Genomic DNA, 20,130 nt, shown 5'->3' with positions numbered 1-20,130 from the left:
ATGTTTCTGCAGTTATCCACGCATGTGAAAATGTAAAGAGTTACATTACTGGAGAAAAGTATGTAATTAAATTATAGTTTCTTTTGGGAATTTCCATGGTTACAATTTTACAACAGCCTTCTGATTGGTTCTCCTGCCAGCAGCGCTGTCCCTCCTATACTGTACATCAACATCGACATTTAAGGCTATACATCTGTGGAGGTGTTAGTGACCTGTCTGTTAACTGCTGACCCCTCACTTCAGTAAAAAGAGATACTGAAGTTCAGTCTTGTGACTGCGTTTATTACTGTGTGTATAGGCACAGTTAAGTAGGCCACTGCTGAAAGGTTAACACATATGAACATGATTTACAGTTGAGTTACATTCAGTTACATTCATTCAAAATTAGGAAAAGTAATTAAAATGTTATTAAATGTAATTACATTATTTTGATAAAGTTATTGAAATAGTTACACTACTGTTACATTGTAAACAATTACCTTTCCAAAGTAATCTTCCCAACACTGTGGGCAGGGTTGTGCATATCTATGCACATTATGAAATTTGCATGCAATGTACATGCAAGTCTTGGAGCAAACAACCAAGCTGTCCTGTCTTCAGTAGGTGAATATGAATTCATTCTATAACAAGAATTGTTAGGTTTGTTATTTATTTTTCATTGCAGATTATTTTTTAACAGAAACAACTTAATTAAACTTCCCCTCAAATGAACAAAGTATCTATAGAAAAGATTTAATAACTTCTCTGAGAGTTTTTAAATAGTCAGTAAATTTTATTCCAGACACTTTCGCAGAGGCTTGCAGTCCATTAATGTTAAAGTCCATTTAGGTTTGTTGCAGTGGCTTCACTTCTGGGTCCTCATCTTGTCCTCTTCTTCTCCTCATCATCATCATTATCATAGGTTCCTTCAGCCACGATTGAAGACTACTAAACTAAACTTTTCTACAGGTAGGCTACAAACTACAGGTCTATTTTTTTCTTACAAATGTAAATAAGCGGTGGTAACATATATGAATTGCTTTTTAAAGTGCATCAGAGGAGGATGAAATGTTTCAGGGTATACATGTAATAATAAATGAGTTTTGTACATTACTGCATTTCAACACTTAAGCGCAAGCAAGTACAAGATGACCCACCACGCCTGGTTGCCAACGTGATCATTACAGTGTGTAGCTGATGCTAAATATACAGTGATACCATTTCTTCTCAAAGTGTCTGCAGGTATGTTGATGAAGATTCTCAGTCATCCAGGTCATCATACGTAGAGAAGGTTGAAGCAAGGCGTCTGGACTTGTAGAGTTTTCTAGAAGACGTTTCGCTGCTCATCCAAGCGAACTGATGAAGCTGCTTGGATGAGCAGCGAAACGTCTTCTAGAAAACTCTACAAGTCCAGACGCCTTGCTTCAACCTTCTCTATGTCTGCAGGTAAATAATTGAGCAGTATAGGGCTCATTATTTGGCAGACCTGTTTTTGCCGCAGCTGCATTCTCTCCAGAATTGGTCAGTTGGGTTAGAGTTCTGAAAGTTAACATCGTGAGCTAAATTAAACCAAAATATACTGTGCTAATAACATTTACCTCCTAAACTAATGGGAATCAGTTTGTTCCCACCACCACCGCGCTCTTTGACATTTTGGACCATGCTGCTTGCCGTAGAAAGGTTTCTCGCTGCAGTATGTGTTTTGAAAGAATTTCTGTCCACTGTTAAGGACAGTTTATCCGTTAGACGTATGGATGAGGCAATGCCGAGACTGACAACGTGAGCAACATGATGAACGGACGTGGTAAGTGTGTCAAATAATTTCAAGTAATCTGGCAGTGGAGCCACACGGTGTTTGCTGACTGTAAGCTAAATATTAGCTAACTCCAGCCAGATGGGTATCTCGTCGTGCTGTGCTGTTTGTCTGTGTTGATAAGTGAGCTTATTGTTTTAACGAAACAAACAATACAGTAAATATGCTAAATATGTCAGGGCGCATATAAAACGTACAAAATAGTTTTTATGTTTTTTTTTTACCCCAGTAAAACTAACTTAAACTCCAGTATCTGTTGTGTGTTCACTACAGAAAAGGCTGATTCACTCACTGGTTCAGACAGTTATTAGGAAAATAGTTGCCTTTACCATCAATCCGCAATTTGAATGGTCGTTTTACCCCAGACTACAAAAATATGCAAATATTTGCAACGATTTTGACAGTGAATATTTGTCATTCATCTCTACTTCCTCTCTGTTACAATGGCATTAATTCATTTCAAACTGCTATCAAGACACCTACTGCCCTATCAGTGCTAATATGTGCTAATAAACATACTACAACTACACATACTTAAGCTAGATCCTGTAACATTTACATTGTGACTAATTAAATAGTCTCTAATGAGCTGATTAGTAAGTGTAAATGTAGTAACCTATAGCTCTCTATAAGTTAGTAACATTGTTTTCTGCTGCTGCTGCTACTTCCTGATTTCTAGGTTCTTGCTTCTGCTATCAAGTCCTAATATTGTTGCTTTTGTTTAATAAAGGGATTACCTGGGCCTACCCAACCTGTGTGCGTACAGGCTACACTTCTTGTTAATGTAGCTGGTGTGTGCTTCTTGAGGTTAAGGCTCGTTATTGCATCCTCAGCTCAGATGACTGTCATGTGTCATTTGTGCACACGTCATGTTTCCCACTTGTCTGACACTACAGAAAGTTTTGTCAGCATAGTGGTGTGGAAGAAGGTGAAACTGAAAGTCTGGACTTTCTTAGATTTTTTATGATGACTTTTTAAAGTCATCTGTGTGAGACTTAGGTCTTGTTAGACACTCTAATAAAAGTCAATGTATCCCATTTTGGACTTATGTCTGGGATGAGGATGAATTAGAAGAGGCAGTCTGATTACCTCCAGGGTTCTACAGCTCCTGTGGGCTTGGAGTCAGTTTGGGTGAGGTATGTAAACTGGTTAGACTAGTTGAAACTGCAATTAAACACCTGTATATACATCATTGTAATACTATCTGTGAGCTTTATTGCCTGCTAGACATAATTTATGGCTTTAAACTCAAAAACTTCAATAGTTTAAATGAGTTTAAGCTGCTTTCAGCTGAGATTGACCTACTTTGAACTAATGAGCATGTGATTTGGCAAAAATAACACCCACATCATTTTATAACAAGTGTGTGGTCACAGTATAAAAGGAGAGGAAAACCCACATTTAAGACATGAAGGAACAAAAAGGCTAACTTTAAACAAGCATGTAATCTTTGCAGGTTATAGAAAACAGAGGCAGCACAAAGGGAACTGACAATATTAGATACAGAAAGGAGGAACAGGAGAAAAACCGAAAAGGTGAAACAGTGTGCACAATGACAGTATCACCAGTGTGGTTGTGGTGCATATAGTGTAGGTGTTTAATGTGTAGATCAGTATATTAGTGTGAGTTATCAGCACAGGACAAAAGTTCTCTTCAAACACCGCCTCTTTCTGCAGACAATATTTCCTTATTGATAACTGGATTCAAATCTATTGTTTTTGTTTTAATGTTTTTTTAAATAACACTTTTGTTGATGGCGATGACTTATTGTTTGGTTTATACTTAGTTAGCAATGTTTGCGCTCGATCGTGTCCCAGCCGGTTAAACGGGCTGCGCACGCAGTTTACAAGCAGCCGGGAGGTGAGGCTCAGTGGCAGCAGCACGGACACACACATCACTGCATACCTTTGTTATTTTTAGGGGGGAAATTACAACATATTCGAATTGACGGTAAGCACAATTTCATGTTGGATGTTGTATTGTAAGGGGCGGAGGTTTTGTTTCAATATTTACCTTACGTTTGGAGGCGGAAGTGCGCGCACCTGGCCAAACAAATCTTTCTGCGCTATAGGCGTTTTTTTTTTAATTATTCTTTTACTTTAAGTCTTTAACATACGTGCAGCGATTTATTGGGAAATGTAATGTGAGAGTTCAAAGTGTTGGTCGTACTGTGGTGTGTTTAGGGTCCTTATCGCTCTTTATCTTGACCACTGGATTTCACTATCTTGCAGATATCCTCAAGTGTGTACGTGCATATGTTGTATCGTGGGGTTTTTGGGTTTACTAGATAAACCATGTAACTCTGCAGAAAACACCATTATAATTTAATTTTACATTTAGGAACGTTATTTTAACTGTTGTGCAGTTTAACTCCCTAATGCATCAAAGATGTAATTCGAACCATGCAATCGAAACAATGGGTTTGTGATGCAGCCAGACAGGATCTTCGGGTGTTTGTTTTGTTAATATTGCCTTTGCAGGTGTGTGTTTCACGCACAGTAGGTCAAATTGTCAGCTGTTCCACAGGTAGTGTGGTGGAGCCGCAGAGCGGACTCCCCTCACCCAGTCTGTGGGACCCCCTGCTCAGTCCGGACTCACATATGGTAAGATCCTCCTGTTAATGTTGTTTATTGCAGCAACAACCAGTTAGATGCAGACGGTAACAAGGAAAGACAAGTAGAAGTGTTCATGGTAGTACTCTTAGGTTTGTTGATTTGGCGAGGGACACCTGTCATATGTATTTATAAAGCTTGCATACACAAATAGAGGAACCAGCTGTTTCAGATGTTGCCTGTGACATTTGGTTCCCATAGGCGATCTTTTGAGTTCAAATTGTGTCCATATTCATCTCTGAACATGTCATTCATCTTGAACCATTCTTCAGCAACAGCATCTTTTAATCAGATGTTGAATATTCACATGACAAAACATGTCTGTCTGTCATCTATGATGTCTTGAGGTGTTGCTCATGTCAACATTCCTTCACACAGTGGCTTTGTATTGTATTGTATTTGCAGTGGGAGCTGTAAGATTTGTGGAAATGAAAACTGAGTGGCCTGTCTGACTCTTTGTGCCCCCACAGGATGTTCAGGGCTATAAGTGGGTGCGCTGGCGGGTGTGGTTGTGTCGTCTTGGTGCCCTGCTGTCCTTGGGCCTCCTCCTGATAGTGTTTCACTGGCGTCCACGGCTTGCTGTCCTTGCCCGTTGCTGCTCCTGCCCGCTGGCTTTGGCAGATATTCTGTTGCTAAGAGTAAGAAAATAAATCAGTTTTGCAGAAATAAAACCTGTCGGACACCTGCCATTATTACAGAAAGCAGAGAAATTCTTTATAACTGACCAGCTGATTAGTTTGTTTGTCCTTCTGTGAAACATACAGGTGTATATTTAATACAATTAAAATTTAGATCATGCTGTGTTTGTCCAGTAGTTTTCATACAAGCAGTCTGTAGTAGAACTAAGTACATTTTTACCTGCCAGTATGAATAACCATATGTCCGGATTTTTCAGATGAGCAACATATGTTTATATTTTGTTTCAGGACAGTTTTGGCCAGCAGCATGTGGTGCAGGTCCTCACAGAGGAGGTGGAAGAGGGCAGGTGAGCTCCACACCTCAGTCATTTGACAATATCACATTTAATCATCTAAAGGCTCAAGTACGCTTGTTTGTCTCAGTTTGGAGGTGCTGGGACAGCTAGAGGAGGGGGAGTGGAGAGACACAGTTCAGCTCTACAAGGCGGAGGTAATAAAGTGAACTGTGGTAGTTTTTGTTGCAGAATAAAATGCTGAGTTTTGTTCCTCTCAAGCTTGATATTGACTTGTCTTGTCTTACAGAAAACGTTGCTGCGTTACTACCTGTTTGAAGGACTGCGTTACATCTGGCTGGACAGGAAAGGAGCCTTCTGTAGTGTTAGGTAAATATGGAAACTGGAAAAACAGACTTCTGAAGTTTGGTTTAATATAGGGTTTCTTATTGACCAGTTTCTAGGAAAATTCAAAATAAACACAGCCTTTAAATTGCCTTGTAAATGTTGTGACTGCAATATGTCCCTCATTGCTTCCTGTAGTGTCCTCAATGAGGACTGGACTTGCAAAGACCTACATGGCTTCCAAACAGGCCTGAGTCCCATGGAGCAGAGCTCGAGGTGGGAATTGAGAAGTAAACAGGTTTAGTTATCTCTGAGGACAGTGACATTTATTCTGTCACCTCTTTCAGGAGACAAATATATGGAACCAATATTATTGATGTGCCTGTGAAGTCTTACTTTAAGCTGCTCTTGGAGGAGGTGAGAGGATGGAAGTAATTTTTTAAGGTGAATTTACTTCCTGTTAGACTGTATGTTTTTTCTGTTTTTCTGCTTTTGCAGGTCCTAAACCCATTCTATGTGTTCCAAGTGTTCAGTATTATCCTCTGGACGATTGATAACTATTATATTTACGCCTTATGTATATTTATTATCTCTGTCATCTCCATTGGTATCTCACTTTATGAGACCCGCAAGGTGAGCATATACATTATCTTACAATTTCTCATGCATTCACCTCTGGATATGTGTGCCATCTAAGTAACAGTATATACACTTAATTTCCACAGCAAAGTGTGACTCTTCACAACATGGCCCGACTGGTTACAAATGTCATAGTACGCAGCAGCTCGGGGGGTAAGGGATTTTCTCCAGATGTTTAACAAGATCTAGTTTTTGTCCTCCACTTTATAGCTTAAAACAAAATTGGCTTTGCAAATCTCAGGTAGCACACATTCAACATGTCTATTAGGCTTCACAAATATGCACAAGGTGTGGTCTGGTGAGCAACATTAAATGTAGACAGAAAAACTCCAAACCTTATGCTGCCTGGCTGTTTTCTGCTTGAGGCAAAACTCATCTGGTTTGTTTGTGTGTTTCATCCATCTGCTTAGCAACAACACTCAGTTACCAAAAAAAACTGAAAGAACTGAAACTCACAGATAGGTAGGTAGATAGATAGATACTTTATTTATCCCAAAAAACAAACCCAGAGCATGTAAAGACAAAAGTGGAAGCAGACAAGCAAAGTGGCAAATATGATATGATGAGGCCTTCATGTCGTTGTAGTAGGTTGTAGGAACTCTCTTTCATGTGAGGAAGTACAGTACCGTAGTTTTTCTGTATGTTTCTATCATGCCATCTGTATTAAACCCAGAACTCTCCACATGTAATGTTATGCTTTGTTGTGTTTTTTGTTAGTGGAAGAATGTGTGAGTTCGATGGAACTGGTCCCTGGTGACTGTCTCATCATCCCTCAGGAAGGCCTGCTCCTTCCCTGTGATGCTGCTCTGCTGGCTGGGGAGTGTCTCATCAACGAGAGCATGCTCACAGGTACAAAAGTGAATGTAAAGACCCCTGCACTCACAAAATCTTTTTACTCACTCTTGTATCAAACAAATCTGAAACATTCTTGAGTAGATTGTATGTTTCTTGTAGTGCTTTGTAAATGGAATTAAATGCAAGTTTCTTCTGATACACACAATTATTAGTAAATATGATTCCAAATCAGTGTGTTAAGCTGTTCTTGTTACTCCTGTGTCCAGGTGAAAGTATTCCAGTGCTTAAAACCCCACTGCCCACGGGGGATGGAAAGTACAGTGCAGAAACTGAGCGCAGACACACACTGTTCTGTGGGACCCAGATCATACAGGCCAAAGGAGGAAGGCCCGGAGATGGTGGTGCTGTTGCTGTGGTTACCAGCACAGGTAAGATGGCTTTAAACATTAAAATATTTGGGGTGTTTGTTTAAAGAAGATTTTAAGCTATGAGGAGTCCACATAGCATTGTTTAAAATTGTTGGTCTGGTCAAGCAAAATTGTGCAGCTCATATATCTCCCCCACAGGGTTTTTCACAGCCAAAGGGAACTTGGTCAGCTCTATTCTGTATCCTCAGCCGCTCAACTTCCGCTTCTACAAAGATGCTATGAAGTTCCTGTTCATCCTGGGTTCTATTGGTAGGGTCAAAGGAGCTAATCTTTCATCTTCTCTGTGTGCAAGTCATTTATGAATTCCAAGTCTCATGTATTCCTTCTCTATACAGCATCCATTGGCAGCATTTACATTTTTGTGATCCTCTACAGATCAAACGTAAGGGTGGAATATTTTCTGTACTTGATGTGTTAACAGTAATAAACCTTTACTACTAATTCATACCATGTGCTTCTAGGCAACGTGGCTGGAGTTGGTTATTAGGAGTCTGGACATTGTGACAATTGCTGTGCCTCCTGCCCTACCTGCTGCCATCACTGCTGGAACTATCTATGCCCAGCACAGGCTGAGGAATCAGGGTATCTTCTGCATCAGTCCGCCACGCATCAACATCTGCGGAAAGATCTCACTCTTCTGTTTTGACAAGGTCAGAGAAAATCTGTCAACTGTGGTGGTCAGACCACTTTAAATGTTGACATTTAATCAGATGTCCTGTGTTCTTTCAGACAGGAACTCTGACAGAAGAGGGTCTGGATGTGTGGGGAGTGCTAGAAGGAGGACCTAATGGTTTTTCAGAGCTGGTCCCAGAGCCTAGACTCCTACCCCCAGGACCTATGCTCTCTGGCCTGTCATGTTGTCACACTGTTACTTTGCTGCAAGGTCAGCCACTGGGAGATCCTCTGGAACTCAAGATGGTTGAGGCCACTGGCTGGGTATGATACTATGAAACTGATTTTATTCAAGTGGCCTTGACTTTGTATTGAATGTCATGACTCAATACTAGAACAGTAGGATCTAGTAGGACAGTTTTAAATGTATTCTTCCAATGATCCAACTGGAGAAGAGACTTCTTTTTTTAAATGTAACTATGCTCTTAATGTTTTTTGGGGGGATACTGCATTATTCATAATAAAATAGTTATGTTTTTATATTGTCTCTAATGTTCTAGACTCTCCAAGAGCCAGAAGGAAATAGGAATGTGCTGGATGCAGAGTTTGGAGGCCACAAAGTTTTGGCTGTTATGAGACCCTCTGCTGTGAGTGTGCCACTTTTACAGCCTGATCTACATGGCTTTTCATACAGAACAATTCCACCAGTGGTAGTACTGTTGTATAAGGTTTGGTCTTTCTACCTCTGGATTCTGGACAAACAGCTCATACTCACAGTGTGATGTCGGGGTGTTTTGTTTATTCTACTTTTTGTTTTGCCATCAGCCCACAGGTGAGGCAGTGGCCATTGTTAAGAGGTTTCCATTCTCCTCAGCACTGCAGAGGATGAGTGTGGTGACGGTGGCTCATGGGGGACGCACGGCACTCGCTTTCATGAAAGGATCCCCAGAGATGGTGGTTAGCCTCTGTCAGGCTGAAACAGGTTTGGCCAGACACTAGATATGACTAGTATACTCAGATGTTCTTAACTGTCAAATTTAGGTGTAACTGCTTTCTTTTTATGTTCACAGTGCCAAAGCAGTTCTCCAGCAAACTGCACAGCTTCTCCAGTGAAGGCCTCAGGGTTCTGGCTCTTGCCTGTAAACCAATAGATGTGACCCCTGATTTGAAGACAATTGAACGGTGAGCTCACAGTCTGTATTTCTGGACTCAAAATTAGGCTACAAACATCTCAGTGTATTAATACAGTGGTGTGTCTGTCCACAGAGGGGAAGTAGAGAAAGACATGCAGTTCCTGGGTCTACTGATGATGAAGAACCTGGTAAAGCCAGAGAGCCCACAAGTCATTAACATCCTGAGACTGGCATGTATTCGTAGTGTTATGGTCACTGGTAAGTCATTCATTTGTTCATGTTAGCAAGCACACAGTGCAACAATTATACATTTATCCTACTTAAAGGGAAGGTTTGCCCATTTTCAACCAGCTTCGTGTTATTAGAATGTGATGTGTGTGCAAATGAAAATTGACATTTCTCCCTCCATGCAGCCTAATACTAATATATATGGCAAATCTAGCTACTTTTTGTTTTTCCCTCATACAGGGGACAACATTTTAACTGCAGTTAATGTAGCAAAAACATGTGGAATGGTGGGATCTGATGAGAAAGTCATATTCGTCAATGCAACTGCCCACGCCGCACAGTCTATGCCCACCCTGAGGTTTAGCCTGGAAGAAGATGGAGCTGACCAGAGCTGTGCAGAGATCATCACTCAGGTTGGTCTCAACTACATTATAGCAGTATGCTGCCATTCCTCAGACTGTTTAGACATCCAGGAGTATTTTACACTCACCTGGGTACAAGCAAGATGTTACTAAGTTGTTGTGTGCTGTTATTTAATAACATCAGTAGTGATGCGGAATGCACTTTCATTACCAATGTGTTCCTGTCTCATCTCAGGGTCTGTATCAGGGTGGTTTTGGCTATCATTTGGCTATTAATGGCAAATCCTTTGCTGCCCTCTGTGACCACTTTCCTGAACACCTTCCGAAGGTAAACGGTCTATTCCTCAGCAGCAGTGTTGTGAGGATAAATGCACCACTGATGTGATGTGCTATATTTGCAGATTTTGATGCGAGCTACAATATTTGCACGCATGGCCCCTGACCAGAAAACCCAGCTAGTGAAGGAGCTGCAGAAACTAAAGTGAGTTCAAGCAAATGACAGGAAATAAACTAAAACAAAAAATCTGGGGGAATTAAATGCTCATTATCCCGATTCTTCTGTAGCTACCGAGTGGGTATGTGTGGGGATGGAGCCAATGACTGTGGGGCCCTGAGAGCTGCTGATGCGGGAGTTTCCCTGTCTGAGGCTGAGGCATCTGTCGCTTCCCCTTTCACTTCCAAGACTGAAAACATCAGTTGTGTACCACTGCTGATCAGGTGAGGAGGTGTTAAAGAGAGGCTGGAGTGAATATAACCAAAGGCATTTGAAGACAATCTGTAACCTGTAATGCTTGTTTTTTTTTCTTCATGTCTGTGCAGAGAGGGTCGTTGTTCTCTGGTCACCTGCTTCAGCCTTTTCAGATACATGGCTCTGTACAGTCTCGTTCAGTTCAGCTCCGTCCTCATCCTCACCACAGTGAGTAGCAGCAGCAACATGATGTTTTGCCTCCTCAGTATTCAGCCTGTATCAGCTGTTACATCCGATATAAGTGTATTAATTTTTGACACACGTGCATCTTTGGATAATCTGCCTGAGAAACTTGAAAAATACATATTTTTCCTTATTTCTCACAAATAATATAATTTATATATGTTTTATCTTTATGCAAATAGAGCCCTTAAACTTATACTGTTAATTAATGCATTGTTCTTAATGTGTGTGTGTTTAGGTGAAGACGGGTTTGGCTGACCTGCAGTTCCTGTTTTGTGACATCTTTCTGATGACTCTTTTGGCCCTGGTGATGGGGAAAGGAGGCCCCAGCCTTGAATTGCACCCCTGTAGACCTCCTGCCAGTCTGCTGTCCCTGCCCGTCCTAGGCAGCCTCTTTATCCACACCTGCATCGTTGTCCTGGGCCAGCTGAGTGTGCTCTTCATTACCACCACAGAGGACTGGTCAGTACAACTGTAGAGCTTTTATTTTACATTTTAGCATCCATCCGCATGTTTATACTTCATCTGTGCTTTTTAGGTACATTCCACTGAATTCCACAGTGTATGGAACGGCCAATCTGCCAAACGTAGAGGACACTTGTGTGTTTGCCATGTCAGGTTACCAGTACATCATCATAGCTGTGGTGGTCACCAAGGGCTACCCTTATAAGAAGCCTCTTTACCACAATGGTGAGTCATCAAAAATCCTCAAGGCTGGGTGGAAGGGTGTTGCATTCAGATTCATGCTGATAGATTTTTCAGTACTTTGAGGTTGAGAATTTTCTTTCTCATCTTTCCAGTGATTTTCCTCAGCCTGCTCATTGTCCAGTTTGGCGTGGTGACTTGGCTGGTGTTGTATCCTGGGCTTTACTTTCGTCAAGTGCTTACACTGTATGACGTCTCTGACATGGGTTATAAAATGCTACTTGTTGCTTTGGCTGCACTCAACTTCTTAACTTGTTTTGTCGTGGAGGTGAGTGACCGTATTCTGCTCTCATAATAATCTACAAAATTACTTGTTAGCTTTAATACTAGCCAGGAGTGATTGATGACAACAATACATCTATAAACTATACGTGTATATAATAAATTGGTTAATAAATACCCCTGATCTTTCCAACCAACTTCTGTAGATCTCGGGGTCTTGGTATTGTTACACATGATAGTGAGTGTTTTGGGTAGTGCATTTCTGAAAGCCCTTTGTTGACTGGTTGTGCTCTTCTCCAGCTGCTCATAGATTGTGGTATCTTGAACTGCCTTCGGTTGCTGCGTGGGAAGCGTCCTTCCAAGAAACAGTACAAACAACTCAACACTCTTCTGTCTGACTCCACATCGTGGCCGCCCCTTAATCAAACTCTGATCCCCAGAGATCGCACAGTTGTCTACTTCAGCTAGCATCTAGCAGCCTTTTGAGTCCCCTGAAACCAAATAAAGCTGTGGATGTCAAAGTAGCATCCTCAACTTGACCAACAATGCAAAGTCTTGTTGTTTACCTGTTGTAATAAAAACTATTTTTCTCTAAACATTCATTTTGAATCTTTTCTAGGGTGTTAAAGTGAACAAGCAGCAACTGTTTTTCTGCATATCATTTTATTAAATCATTATATACAGGCAGTTTGTGTTCTTACTTGTCCGTCTCCTGCTTTGCCACAAGATTTCCTGAACTTAAATATCATTCTTAGATATTTTCACTTTACTACAGTAATCAGAACAAAACCCAGGAAGTAAAGATGTGAAACAGGAGGCACAAGCTGAATTCAACCACTACAACAAGTTCTGTAATGATGGTGTTGCTCCACTTAATATGGCTTTATTGAGATCTCCTCTGAAAAAATAAAGGTGAAAAAAACTCAACACCTATTGGGCACAATGGTCCTTGGAAAGCCATGAACAACTGTCCGCTTTACATCCAACTATCAATACGTGCTTGATTTTATCAGTGGACCATCAGTTACTGTACAATCGCACACATTATGATGTTTTTAGTGTGACCAATAGACCACCACTTAAGACAAAAAAAAAGACCTGGCATTCATTTACCTCTTGACATCATTTCACTCTGCAGAGCACTAAGTGCCACCCCAAGCTTAAATACGGACATTAGCTGTTTGAGCGATCAAACCTGCTGTAAGAATACAATCTTGGTTCATTTCATTCATTCAGTCTCGTTCACTTGCCCCTGAGTTCCTACAGGCTGCACTTCAGAGGACGACAGGAAAAAACAAGCACACTGCTGACGAGGTGGAAAACTGACAGAGGCTTGTGAAGTACAGCAGTGAATTCATGTCGCCATCTGACCCTCCTCTGATTCAGTGCCAACACCACCATCAAATAATAATGTTTTAGGTCAAGTTTAAAAAGGGCTTTTGGTTCATTTCAATTAAAATACTACTCTGCTGCTGTCATATTAAAAAAAGCTACTTATAATGGACTTCATTTCACTTTTTTTGCTTTTACTTTAAAAAAGAAACAATGAAGTGACAGTCCCAGGAAGACAGCTGAAAAAGCTTAATTTAAAAAAGAAAAAAGAAACGTAAACAGAATTCACCAGATGCACAACTTGACACACATGACCCCTACCTCTTAAAAACAAATGGCAATTTACATATTAGGGGTGCACTGATAATTCCAACAGCTAAGTTAAGTACTCAGCATTAATGGTGTGTTCCACAGATGACACCATAAGCTGCGAGGAAGGTGGATGATGCAGTTTATATTTTGTAAAAATTGCTTATGTTTGTATTTAAAAATATCAATATTTAACAAACTGATTCCTGGTGATCAATGTATATGAAGTACTTTCATCTGTACTTGTTAGATATCAGAGCATCCCTAGTATTAATAAAGACAAGCAAGAAAACAAAAGATAAAAATTTTGAGCCAACATGTGAAAAATTAAAAACATAAAAGGTGATGTCTGGTATTATTGCTGGGAGGAAGCTGCTGCACAAGTACCAGCTCATCTCATTTTGATATGACTCCTCATTTCTCCTCCTCTCTGAGCCATCCTCTGATCAAGTCTTTGCTTCTGCCCTTCTGGCGTCCTTAAGACGGAGCCGCTGGGAACTGAAGGAGGAGAGAGATGGAGGTGAAGGGTGTTTTTTAAAGGGGATCATCACAGTGAGTCCAGAAAATGTCCATAATCACAGTGCCTAGTCCTAGCTGGAGTGGGGAGAGAAGAGAGAATATTTCTATTCCTGGTTCCACCTCGAGTTCCTCACTTCCACGCAACTGCGGGCGAGAAGATGGGGCTGAACTTACAGCCCATCTGACGTTAAGGAACTGAAGGAAGGAAGAATATAGAATACAGTACTGTGTTAGCTCTCAGGTGGCTCTTGATTTCTCTCCCCTTGATGGCTGGGTGGCCCTCTGGGCCCATTTATCTGTGCTGTCGGAACCCGTGGGTGCCATCTGGGCCGGCTGGCTGCCGGACAGTGTGATTGTTTGATCGGGTGTCCTCTGAAGGCAATGTAGAATTATTGCGCCCTGGCCTGGCAGAAAAAGGGGAAACAGGAATAAATTAGAGACAGCACCCTCATCACGTGTCAACTGCAAGACAGAAACCACTTGACTTGTTGCCAGCTGGCATTATTTACCAGCAGTCATTTTTCTCCAATGGATCCCTGTAGTCTGACATCAGACATGTCCTCAAACATGATTTCACCTACAGTGCCCAAATTATAATTTTGCTAATATCTTCACTTTGGCACAAATTCATGCTAATCTTACTCCATTACAAATCAATACATTTACTGTCGTTCGCTTAAAAAAAACTTTCTTTCATCACTGTTTGTGCCCACTTCCTTTTACTCAACATCCAGCTAGTCAAAAACAATGTACTGCTCCAGCTGTAATGAAACCAAAACAAACACCATGATTGAAAGGACAGAAACACAACACTCACCATGCTGTGAATGAAAGTATAAAAAAAACTATGTTCCTACCTGTCAGTGTTGGGCTTGTCCTGAGGCGTCTCGTCTGGGCAGGCACTGCCCAGTATTCTCTTCCTGGCCTCAGCATATTCTGCTTCTCGCTGGGCCAGAGACTTGACCTGTGGCGTCGGCCTGTTCTGATTTAAGGGGGATCCGAGTGACCCATTACTGGCAGGCCGCTTCAAAATACGTATCTGAGGTGGGGGTGCTGCTGGTAATGACTCATCCTGTATCACCATGGTTGTCTTTAGTGGAGATCGTGAAGAATTATTAGACTCTCTGGAAGCAAAATAAAAAGAGAGAATGTGAAATTACTGATGTGACAGAGAGGAAAAGGCATTACACTGAACCAAGAAAAGTAGCGCCAACAAAGCTGTATACTAAGTAACTGTAAACAACTTTTGTTGAAGTCAGATTAAACACTAAGATTAACCATTTTCTGGCAAGAACTGGCAATATATCTTTTATCACTTGTAAAGTGTTGCACAGTTGTGTGTGTGTGTAAGTTTTGTAGGATAACTGAACAAAACACAACAGAACACAAACTATGGCCATGGTAGTCACTATTACCTTTCTTTCTGGCTGATCCGTAGCTTCTCCTCTAATCGTTTTTCCATTTCCTGTGGGAAAAGTCGTGCAAATAAAAAGCCATGTAAACAAACAACATGTTCAGAAAAGGGGACATGAGAAGGTTCGGCAGGTAGCGAGTCTGAGAGTGGATGGAAAGCAGGATTCGGTTACGAGCTATTTATACATGAGTGGACAGCTGCCAAATCATAACAGAACGTGCGTTTAGCTAGCTAACATTAGCCGGCTGATGTTACCAGTGAAAACTGTGACTGTGCGATTAGCTAACGTATTGGCTAATCGCTGTGGGATGGTCTTCCAAGTATATCTTGACTAAATGCTAATGTTCCGACGAGAACCACGTTCGTGACATCATGAGCTACTCTTGACAGACTGCCTTCACAATAGCTTAGTAATGTTAGCCGCCCGATGCCGACTGACCAGTTTTGCCACATAACTAGCTCTCAGCTCGGGCACCGATCAACAACATGGCTGAAATTAGTGTCGAACAACAATCTGACCGTGTAAACTACGGACAATCCCCAAATTAGTTGAGCAAGCTTTCATCATAACTAGTGTAAGACACGCTCCGTGAAAACGAACAACAACGCAGTGATTGAACATACTGTAAAAAGCTGATTACTAGCAATCGGTCTTGTGAGTTGGCTTATCTTCACTTTAAAACAAATTGACACCTCCTCAAACTGATTTACAGCAGTGCTCCCCGTCGTTCACACCATGCCTCGGCTGTGTCGCGATCGCGGGTCAATGTTTAAAATGTAATTTTCTAAAGGTATTAGCTTTTATTAATGTGTGCCGAATTCATTATGAAGTAATGACCGTTCAAGAAAGTGAGGTTTGTTGTGTTGTGAGAGATATGTAAAATTCCAACAATCAAACCCCATATAAAAGTTACACATTTTCAACGCGAGCCATGCAATGAGTAGTTAGCTTAGCACTCACGTTAGCCCACCTCTGTCTTAGCATTTAGACTGGACCTCTTATTCTGAGTGTTTGAGGACATGTTAGCCGAATGCACATCGCTATCTAAATATCGAAAAATTAGAAAATACGTCGTTATTAGATACTGAGTGAATGTGGAACTGTCCGTGTTATTCGGGTAATTATGTCCGGGTTAAGCCTGGCTCGTTCGCCTGCTAACGCTACTTGGCCGCTGCTTGTCAAGTTTCTTGAAGCTAACGTTAGCATTAGCCACATTGTTGGCCCGTGTGAGTCGATTACATTGAGCAGCGCTATAAGAACTTCCTAAAACAACCCAGTTAAAGTAAAGAAGCACCCGAAATGATATTTCACTTGGCGTATATTGAGCATTTCGTCATTTACCCCACTGTCGGCTGCTTCCTCCCAACTTTCAGCGACCTCCTCATCCATGTTTCATTTTGCTCAGACACGCCGCGGAGCTCCTTCGGATCCGCCTCTCACTGTCCGCACAGTGTGACATCACACTGCCGGGGTTCCCCTCAGCACAGACACACTGCTACACTGCAGTAATGCAACATTATTACAATCCTAACACTGAAGTATGACATTAACAGAAACTGCACTTATAAATACAGCAAAACCCAGTTTAACACTGGGAACCTGTGTTACACTGTTCTGCTTTTGAACCCAGGCGATAATGTTATAAATATGTTACACACACACACACACACACACATATATATATATATATATCCGTGCGTGTGTGTAACACATATATAAAACATGTATATGTGCTGTTGGCAGCATCAATGTATTTTAATTAGGACACTGGCTCAAAGAAAGCATTGTTTTCTCCTGTGTTTTCTTCAGCTTTAAGTGTGTTTGTGTTAAATGTGGACACATGAGGGCAGTGTTGTTGTAACACAGCTGATGTTTTAGTCACATTGAGCTTCAGCTCAGTAAAGAGCGCCATGCTGGAGTTTAAATCACTTGTTTTCAGAGCTTTTCAAATAACTCGCTGGCTTGCATTTTTCTACTTAACAACTCATCAGACTTCCATTAAGTGCCTTAATCTTGCAATCTAAATCAAGGTATGAATTAATGAAGGAAGATGTCTCATGGTATGAATTAAAAAAAACCTCCACCTGACAAAATACAGACTTCAGAGTTCAATACAAACAGCAGCAGATAATAACCTTTATAATAGTCTTATAATAATCTTTAGTCACATGTCAGGGAAAGCGTTAAGGCTTAACATAATGTTCTACTTTCAAGGAGCAAATACACAAAGTTAAGTTTGATGATTTGTTTTGTCTTTATTGATCCTGTTACATAGACATGTTTTATTGCTATCAGAATAATTAATGCTTCCTCATTATCAGTGGTTTAGTGCGGATGTGCTGGAGCTGATACACCTCAATAATCTAACTGATATGCATGTCAGCTGTCATTACTGTATGTAGGAAAACTCTACAAGTCCAGACGCCTTGCTTCAGTCGTCTCAACGAAAAAAAAAGCCTGGATGAATGAGAATCTCCCTCAACATGTATGTGTCATTGCAGATATGTTTCCTTTTTATAGTATAATATAGATATTTATTATAACATCATATCCCATTAAATAATTATAAAGATCACATGTTCATAAAAAAACTGAAACTGGATTTCTGTCTTGACTACAAAAAACATGTTAAATCCTCCCCTATGAATAAATAACAGGGAATAAATAACAGATTTAAATCAGGTTTAGAATTACATCCTGAGAGATTCTGCACACCTGCTTCTTTGTGCACAAAGTTTGCATTTGTTACACATTGGTGCACTTCAGAGTCAATTGAACTGTTTTTAGTTTGCTCATATTTTTTTCTGAACTGAAATTCTTTTAAACGTGGATAGTTTCATCCAAAATCTCCCTGCATTAATGTCTTTGCTCCCCCTGAATAAACAGAGCTTTTCTGAGATACTTACAGTTCAATTTAAACTTGGAACTGAACCTTTATAGGTCTGCAATGTGCACCTCTATAGGGGGTCGAACTGTCAGGGACGATTTCAGGAATGTAATAAAAAACAAACATCTCACTGAGAAAAACATCTGGGCCACATCCAACGCATTAAACAAACACAGACAGTGTGTGAAACTAAGTTGATTTATTAAAAAAAGGCCAACAGTGACTCTAGGATCCTCAACCTTTTCCATAATATACACATTAATTCATGTTTTATATGAAATGATTTGCACATATTTACATTACCATTATAGGATAACAATGAAATCCATTAAATCCAAAAAAACAATATTTCATTTCATTTCTCTACTTTATTGTATTTTTTTGTCAGTGCTGCTGTCATTCTGCACTCCACTTCACAAAAACATCAGCAGGATGAATGTCCTGCATTAATCAAAGATGTGTAGTACTTGGAGAAAGGCTCTCCTGTCAGGCTGTGTGCTGGTTGTTGCTTAGTGTTAAACAAATGCATGAACCATCTGTTATAAACATCAACTAAATCACTTCCAAATGCTGCAAAATCAGTAAACGCAACTAAAATCATAACCAGATCAAGATCTGCACAGATTCTCTCTAAACAAAGACTGCTACAGTCTGCAGAAACATCCCTGTACTGTACAGCATAGATAAATAAACAGAGCATTTGTTTGTAGGAAAATGGTGTGCAGCAGCTAAGTGTAGAGGCAAGTGTCTCTCCAACATTCTCAGGGTTTAATGCTTTTACTTTATATTCATCATTTTTTTGGTTTTACTTTATTACTTAATCTCACAAAATGAACAACCATTGCTTCTCAAGTTCTATACAAAAAATGGATGCCGGTCATTTTCTTTAATAATCTGGTGGTGGATAGTTCTTCACTATAAAAACACTTTATTAAATACATGCTGGGTTATCCAAAACCTCCCATCTCCTTTCTGTCCTCACTCTGCTATGGACACCGATGGACATAATATCCTGTCAGGTATCCTATGATGTAAATAGACACCAGAGCAGCTATAGATCCTGCTGCCCTCAGTACTGTTCCAGAGCTGCCATTACACATGCTGTTGTAGATTCTGTGAATTGAAAGACGAAAAGGCTTTCAGAGCACTTACATTCAGTTAATGTAAGCTATAAAAACTGAGAGGTTGTACACATCGTTCTATGGCTTTGTCCCTTAATTATCAATGACATACAAATGATTTACTGATGAATTTGATCTGCATTTTTGTTTGTCATCACTGCACCTCACCTCATGAGTGTAGACTGTGAAGCCTCCACATTCATGTTGATGTTATCCTCATTCCAGCGGTCATATTGTACACTGCCGGCAGAGTCCATGTTTTTCCTCCAGTTTATCAGCTGGAATCAGAGCTCACTCACTCCTTCACTGTTCAGCCTGGACAGTGTGTCTACAGTGAGTAATGCATTAAAGGGCATAAAAGACAAAACACAAAAATACATAATGAATATACTTTATTATGTGTAATAACTTTGAGATTTAAGGCACCTTATTGCTGTAACTGCTAACTAAACTACTGCCATCCCTTAAGCAGAATTTAGCTCATATAAACTCTCACCTGTGTGAAACAGCTGTCGCCTGGCTTGCTCAGGAAGCACTGCTCTCCAGCATGTTTGAATCCATATCATGCTTTCTGTCCTCTAGGACACCTCGACCATAGTTCATGTGCTCATTGAGGTCAGCCTGTCATAAGTCTATTGGCTGTTCGCATTTTATGACTCCTTCCCAGTGATAAAGGCCTGTTCAAGCCTTTTGTGGTTTCATCACTTCCTTGTGGACTACAAGTCAAAATGATTATGTGTTGTGTGTTATTTCTACATGGCTCTGTGCAAGAAATGGATTTCTTCACATGAATATTAGCTTCTGCTGCCCTCTCATGGAAGCTCGACACATGC

The 20,130-nt window shown here is 40.6% G+C and overlaps 2 protein-coding genes across 4 annotated transcripts; one reads left to right on the top strand and one right to left on the bottom strand.

Moving 5' to 3' along the window:
• Window positions 1-1,648: 1,648 nt before the first annotated feature.
• Window positions 1,649-12,253, top strand: atp13a2 (ATPase cation transporting 13A2). Of its 3 annotated transcripts, none has more exons than XM_028409264.1 (29): window positions 1,649-1,783; window positions 4,319-4,395; window positions 4,875-5,042; window positions 5,331-5,389; window positions 5,466-5,532; window positions 5,625-5,704; window positions 5,858-5,935; window positions 6,007-6,076; window positions 6,158-6,292; window positions 6,385-6,451; window positions 7,016-7,147; window positions 7,360-7,521; window positions 7,660-7,770; window positions 7,857-7,903; window positions 7,983-8,171; window positions 8,251-8,457; window positions 8,694-8,780; window positions 8,959-9,115; window positions 9,204-9,315; window positions 9,400-9,524; window positions 9,735-9,907; window positions 10,092-10,184; window positions 10,258-10,337; window positions 10,421-10,573; window positions 10,676-10,772; window positions 11,026-11,249; window positions 11,326-11,477; window positions 11,588-11,760; window positions 12,015-12,253. In XM_028409264.1, the coding sequence occupies exons 1-29, from the start codon at window positions 1,768-1,770 to the stop codon at window positions 12,180-12,182; spliced, it is 3,459 nt and encodes a 1,152-aa protein (XP_028265065.1). In that variant the 5' UTR covers window positions 1,649-1,767; the 3' UTR covers window positions 12,183-12,253. The 3 variants fall into 3 exon arrangements, with proteins under 3 accessions (XP_028265065.1, XP_028265066.1, XP_028265068.1); XM_028409265.1 differs by lacking the exon at window positions 1,649-1,783 and adding an exon at window positions 2,680-2,928; XM_028409267.1 differs by lacking the exon at window positions 1,649-1,783 and adding an exon at window positions 2,968-3,742.
• Window positions 12,254-12,566: 313 nt separating this feature from the next.
• szrd1 (SUZ RNA binding domain containing 1) lies at window positions 12,567-16,776 on the bottom strand. The gene is made up of 4 exons (XM_028409268.1): window positions 16,631-16,776; window positions 15,290-15,339; window positions 14,732-14,998; window positions 12,567-14,278 (listed from the first exon to the last, which is right to left on the bottom strand). Exons 1-4 carry the CDS (start codon window positions 16,676-16,678, stop codon window positions 14,167-14,169), a joined length of 477 nt encoding a protein of 158 aa, XP_028265069.1. The 5' UTR covers window positions 16,679-16,776; the 3' UTR covers window positions 12,567-14,166.
• Between the last annotated feature and the right edge of the window lie 3,354 nt (window positions 16,777-20,130).

Source organism: Parambassis ranga, chromosome 7, assembly GCF_900634625.1.
Source record: "Parambassis ranga chromosome 7, fParRan2.1, whole genome shotgun sequence".
In the NCBI taxonomy this organism is placed as follows: Eukaryota; Metazoa; Chordata; class Actinopteri; family Ambassidae; genus Parambassis; species Parambassis ranga.
Note: the sequence above shows the minus strand (reverse complement) of the source record. Positions and strands in the feature narration are given on the sequence as shown.

What these genes read in the sequence shown, in the direction of transcription:
- atp13a2 (XM_028409264.1), top strand. An exon ending in TGTGTACCACTGCTGATCAG is followed by an intron (nt 10,574 to 10,675) that starts GTGAGGAGGTGT and finishes ATGTCTGTGCAG; the next exon opens with AGAGGGTCGTTGTTCTCTGG. An exon ending in ATTACCACCACAGAGGACTG is followed by an intron (nt 11,250 to 11,325) that starts GTCAGTACAACT and finishes TGTGCTTTTTAG; the next exon opens with GTACATTCCACTGAATTCCA.
- szrd1 (XM_028409268.1), bottom strand. Translation starts at nt 16,678, where the DNA reads ATGGATGAGGAGGTCGCTGAAAGTTGGGAGGAAGCAGCCGACAGTGGG. An exon ending in CGGATCAGCCAGAAAGAAAG is followed by an intron (nt 14,999 to 15,289) that starts GTAATAGTGACT and finishes TTTTGCTTCCAG; the next exon opens with AGAGTCTAATAATTCTTCAC. An exon ending in GACAAGCCCAACACTGACAG is followed by an intron (nt 14,279 to 14,731) that starts GTAGGAACATAG and finishes TTTTTCTGCCAG; the next exon opens with GCCAGGGCGCAATAATTCTA.